The sequence below is a fragment of the Salvelinus namaycush genome, chromosome 35 (assembly GCF_016432855.1).
Source record: "Salvelinus namaycush isolate Seneca chromosome 35, SaNama_1.0, whole genome shotgun sequence".
NCBI classification, from domain to species: Eukaryota; Metazoa; Chordata; class Actinopteri; order Salmoniformes; family Salmonidae; genus Salvelinus; species Salvelinus namaycush.
In genome coordinates this window covers 24,370,438-24,375,674 of record NC_052341.1, presented here as the reverse complement: position 1 = coordinate 24,375,674, position 5,237 = coordinate 24,370,438, and the positions used below count along the sequence as shown (strand labels likewise).

The following is a 5,237-nucleotide window of genomic DNA, read 5'->3' as shown; positions in this document are numbered from 1 at the left end:
CTACCGTACAAGCTGCAGAGTATGGCAGCTCAAAACGTCCATGGAGTCAGGGGTCACGGAGTCAACCCTAAAACCCTCTGCCAAAGACACCGTCAGCAGCTCCTCCAAAAACCTGTGCATGTCTTTGACCTCACAGGGGCTGCGGCATGGGATGATGGCATCACAGAGGTCACCAAAGTGGGTCTGTGTGGCCCAAGAGTCCGAGACGACGAGTCCTCTGTACCGCTGTTTCTCATACTGGTCCTGGGGAAGTTCGTCTGGCCGGGGAACCCACTCCAGTTTGAGACGGTTGTAGCGCTGGTCACTGGGGAGGGGGGAAGTAAGACCCTGGGTTGTGCGGTAAGAGAAACGCTCACAGAGGAGAACCAGAAAGGCACGCCAGGTACAGAAGATTTCGACGGTGAGGATGCACACTGAGCATGTGCGGAGTTCGTAGTTCTCGGGAGCACGCCGTAGGTTGAAGTGTAGCACGCGCACCTGGAATGAGACAAACAAGCTGATGCTGCAGTGCTAATGATGCATGTGTGAAAGAACATCTGCATTCCACAACAAACAGATATGCTTACACTATAATACTAACAAACACACAAACAATACACACACACACCTGGCAGTCCACGTCCACCAGCAGCAAGGCTCTTCTGGGTGCATCTCTCAGGCTGAGCGGTCCGGCCTCAACGTGCCGCTGTATCTCATCCAGTAGGGGGCGGATCTGGAAGAAATCTGCTTCCCTCCTCAGCAGCCTCATCTCAGAGAACCTGTCCGGCAGGTCCAGGGAGCTGGAACGTAGGAAGTTCAGGATATAGCGGAAAACCTTCCCGTCGCGGTCGATGAAAACATTTCCACGTGTGTCCCTAAGCGTAGAGATCTGTCCGGTGAACATGGCGCCCAGCATGGAGTCTCGGTAGCGAGTCAGAGTGTCCAGAGTCGTGGTGTAGATCTCACCGCCAACGTTGAGAGACACAGGGTCCGACAAGGAGTTACTGTTGCTGTTAGTGTTGCTGTCCAAGGAGTTTAGGTTCAGCATCCTCAGGCACTGAAACGACCTCTGCTCAGGCTAGAACACTAGATTAGAACACTCGAGATTGGAAATGGTAGAACTGTTGTCATATCACTTCTCTGTCTCTTTCTATGGAATTCAGCGGACTGTTCAAAGGAAGTTATACGTTTCAAGTGTCTTTTTTAGCCTGAAGAGACTTTCCTTTCAGAGGCGTCAGGGCGAAGTTGTTACCGGGATACTAGCAAGTCACAAAAAGACCCCAAAAGGATGAAATAACAAAAAGATCAGAAAAGATTGGAAGCTGGATCTGTAAAAAGCCGGTGCAGGTGGATTTATCTATCTGTAGTTTTGTTTCTCCCCATCATGGTCCTATGCTGTGTGGGATTCCTGTTGGTGAGCTGAGGCCTGGTTAGTTGCATAAGACTGTTTGTGTCTGAGCAGCTGGCAGTGAGAGAGACGGGAGAGAAGGACAGCGAGGCGGGAGAGAAGGACTGGAATGCTAATAAAGGGGCGCTGCTAGCTTTTATTCTTCTGCCGTAACCCCTACTGTCACACACACACACACACACACACACACACACACACACACACACACACACACACACACACACACACACACACACACACACACACACACACACACACACACACACACAGGGGCGCGTGCACAAACACACACACATACACATACTCTCTGGAGGCTGTTCGGGCAAGACACAGGGGACTAAGCAGTTTGTCTTAAAGTGACAGTAGAGATTCTAAAAGCTCTTTTACCCACGGTGACCAGTTTGTGCAATCTTGTCCCCAAGTCCCCTCCACGCAGTGTGTGTGTGTGTGTATTCCTCCTCACCTGTATGTGCTGCATGGTCCTGTCTATGGCTCCAGGCTGCAGTAGTGTGACAGTACAACCTCCAAAACCTCCACCTGTCATTCTGCTGCCGAACACACCTTCCACATCCACAGCTGCAGACACCAGCTCATCCAGTTCCTTACAGCTCATCTCATACAGGTTCCTGACAGTAGGGAACACATTATGGATGGATACTTTACATTTCTATCATATTTTACATGTGGATGATTAAAACAGGAATCTGCCCTCAGTGCATTGACTGCTTTGATGATTTCTTTAAGGGTGTTCTTTATTCACCTGATTGAGTTGTGGCTTTCCACCATGAGTTTGCCAAATTCTTTGTAGGCCCCTTTCTTCAGGGCCTCTGCTGCCTGGGCTGTAAGCTCTATCTCCTCAATCACTTGACGAGCCCTCGATAGGTTGCATCGTCCAATCGGCTCTTAGCATCTGGAACAATTAAAAAAATAACACAATGCTTGAATGTATAAGAACAGATTAGAACAGAATATAATATCCTCTTGTTCTCACCCTCCTGGTCCTTCAGTGTGGCATCTCTCAAGCTGGCCTTTTCCAAGATGGCGACTGCCTCCTCACACTGTCTTCATCTGCCATGGTACTCGCTGCCCATCAGAGAATGTTTGACGTTCTAATTACGGATGAGGATGACCAGGCCTGAGTAAGACAGAGGGACAGGAGTTGCCTCCAGTGATGTGAGGAAACAACAAGAGTATATAATACAGTCATAACACAGTAATAAACAACACTTTCAGTTAAGCTTTAGCTTTACTTTAGCATAATCCATTAGCATATGCCTATAGCAGGGGTTCCCAACCTTTTCACTCAGGCCCCCCTTCCAGCATTGGGGAACATCCCGTGCCCCCCACAGTTTGGGAACCACTGGCCTATAGGACGATTCGACACCTGCGTAGGCAGAAGATATTTTGGGTATCTCAGATTGTTCTGGCAATCCTCACATAATTTTAGCCACTTTTGCCTCCTGTAAGACCCTATGATCCGTGAACCATACATGATACAGATGTCTTAGTGTCAGTATACTCCTTGTAGTGTGATCTCAAATATGGAGTATGTCTAGATGTTATACACATTTTCACATTCATTTATTCAACATATAAAGAGAATATCTCAAAAGTACATTTTTTGATTTAGCTTGGTGTTTGGAATGTCAAAGTGTGCTTGCTCTCTGGTACTTTTAATGACATGACCCATTTTTATACATAAGTGCATGTTATATTTCATTAACCAATCATAGCCCTCCTTTAGTATTGCACATTCAGCAAATCCCCAGCAGAGGGAGTTCCCTTTGAATCAATTTCCCATTCACTGTGGTGGTGCTCATAAAATGCCTCAGAACAGAATTAGCAGAAAGCCTCCTTTGGAATTTGTTTACATCCTTGTTAGTGAGCATATGTCCTTTGCCAAGATAATTCATCCACCTGACAGGTGTGGCATATCAAGAAGCTGTTTAAACAGCATGATCATTACACAGGTGCGCCTTGTGCTTGGAACAATAAATGGCCACTTTAAAATGTGCAGTTTTGTTATACAACACAATGCCACAGATGTCTCAAGTTTGGAGGGAGCATGCAATTGGCATACTGACTGCAGGAATGTCCACCACAGCTGTTGCCAGATAATTGAATGTTCATTTCTCTACCATAAGCTGCCTCCAACGTTGTTTTAGAGATTTAGAGAAGTACATAAAATCGGCCTGGCTCCCCAGTGGGTGGGCCTATGTCCTCACAGGCCCACCCATGGCTGCGCCCCTGCCCAGTTATGTGCAATCCATAAATTAGAGCCAAATGAATTTATTTCAATTGACTGATTTCCTTCTATGAACTGTAACTCAGTAAAATCGTTGAAACTGATGCATGTTGCATTTATATTTTTGTTCAGTATAGATATGATGTTTGTTTTATCAATATTTTTGCACAAAGGCGTTTCCTCCAGCGTTACCGACACAAAAAGATCCCACCATGTCGAACGAACAAATATCTGTCGGCATTTACATTTTTTTATCGAAATGTCATGTTTCCATCACAGTTTGTATGACTGTACTCGCATGAAAATTGGTTGAAAATATGGTTATAGACTAAACGTACCAGTTTTGTAAGCATTTGCATCTGAGTCTAAGTACTCTAAACCTCCTTAATGTTATTCAGCCGGGGGATTAGCTCAAATGGTAGAGCGCTCGCTTAGCATGCGAGAGGTAGCGGGATCGATGCCCGCATCCTCCAAAAATTTTCGCATTTATTAAGGAGATTTCTGTGGTCTATTCAATGACAATATTTGTGTGGTGGATATTTCTGTCCAATAAATACGGAATATTCTAAAGTTATTACTTGGAATATAATTGCATTGCCTTCAATGTTCTACAGCATGAATGTCCAACTGCTTTCATTGCTTTCTCTCTCGACTCTCTATTCCAGTAGAGGGCGGTATGTTCTCATCCAACTACATGAAATCTAAAATAACGATAGAACCTGTGCAATTTCGACCAGTGTTGATCATTATTCAGGCCTATATCAAGTGTATTTTCATAAACAGGTAGTTCATGATTAACCCTTAAAACAATGTATGATTGTGGAAAGAAGTGTTATTGCACAAAAACAAATTTAAGTAGAAGGAGAAAGGGAGAGGGAAGGAAAGAGGAGGAGTGCTGCAAATAGGTCCCATTGCCATGGGTATGTCTCTCACCATTGCCATGGGTATGTCTCTCACCATTGCTATGCTGTCTGGAATGTTAAATACACACATGAACATACGCACACACACACTCCCCCAGCTAAATTACACATTTGGTACAAATACAAACCAACTTAAGTTCTTGGAAAGGTCCTCTCTAAAGTGAAGCTCGGACCTGTTTAAATCAGGATGTAGAGATGTGGCCTAGTGGATTCAGTAGCCTAGGAGGAAGAGTTCTAGGTTCCCACTGAAATTAGGGTAAAACTTACATTTAAATACAATGACTGAACCCGACTAACAGGTCGTTACATCAATCTCATTTCAAATTGCGTTGAATATTCCACCTAGAATGATTAAAAATCTCACATAGAATCTACGTGGAAACTGCAACACAATTCATGTCATGTGGTGTTGTAAATACCTTGAACATGCAACATCAGATCCATGTCACATTTTCATCATATTTTAGATGTTGACATTTTTTCTTATTCTCACTGTTTAATCACCTTCTGTTTTCATCCTATATTCAACAGTGTACAAAACATTAGGAACACCTGGTCTTTCCATGACATAGACAACCAGGTGAATCCAGGTGAAAGCTATGATCCCTTATTGATGTCACTTGTTAAATTCACTTCAATCAGTGTAGATGAAGGGGAAGAGACAGGTTAAAGATGGATTTTT

The 5,237-nt window shown here is 44.4% G+C and overlaps 1 protein-coding gene, 1 non-coding gene and 1 pseudogene across 2 annotated transcripts; 1 reads left to right on the top strand and 2 right to left on the bottom strand.

Moving 5' to 3' along the window:
* LOC120029653 (BTB/POZ domain-containing protein KCTD21-like) lies at nt 1-1,027 on the bottom strand. The gene is made up of 2 exons (XM_038974936.1): nt 608-1,027; nt 1-477 (listed from the first exon to the last, which is right to left on the bottom strand). Exons 1-2 carry the CDS (start codon nt 1,025-1,027, stop codon nt 1-3), a joined length of 897 nt encoding a protein of 298 aa, XP_038830864.1.
* A 142-nt stretch (nt 1,028-1,169) lies between these two features.
* LOC120029652 lies at nt 1,170-4,592 on the bottom strand (annotated as a pseudogene).
* On the top strand, nt 4,033-4,105 carry trnaa-agc. The gene has a single exon. It is a non-coding gene; the product is annotated as a tRNA-Ala (tRNA).
* Nucleotides 4,593-5,237: the final 645 nt, after the last annotated feature.

Coding starts and splice junctions, on each gene's coding strand:
- LOC120029653 (XM_038974936.1), bottom strand. CDS start 1,027: ATGCTGAACCTAAACTCCTTGGACAGCAACACTAACAGCAACAGTAAC. Junction 478..607: donor TGGTGGACGTGGACTGCCAG/GTGTGTGTGTGT, acceptor GTCTCATTCCAG/GTGCGCGTGCTACACTTCAA.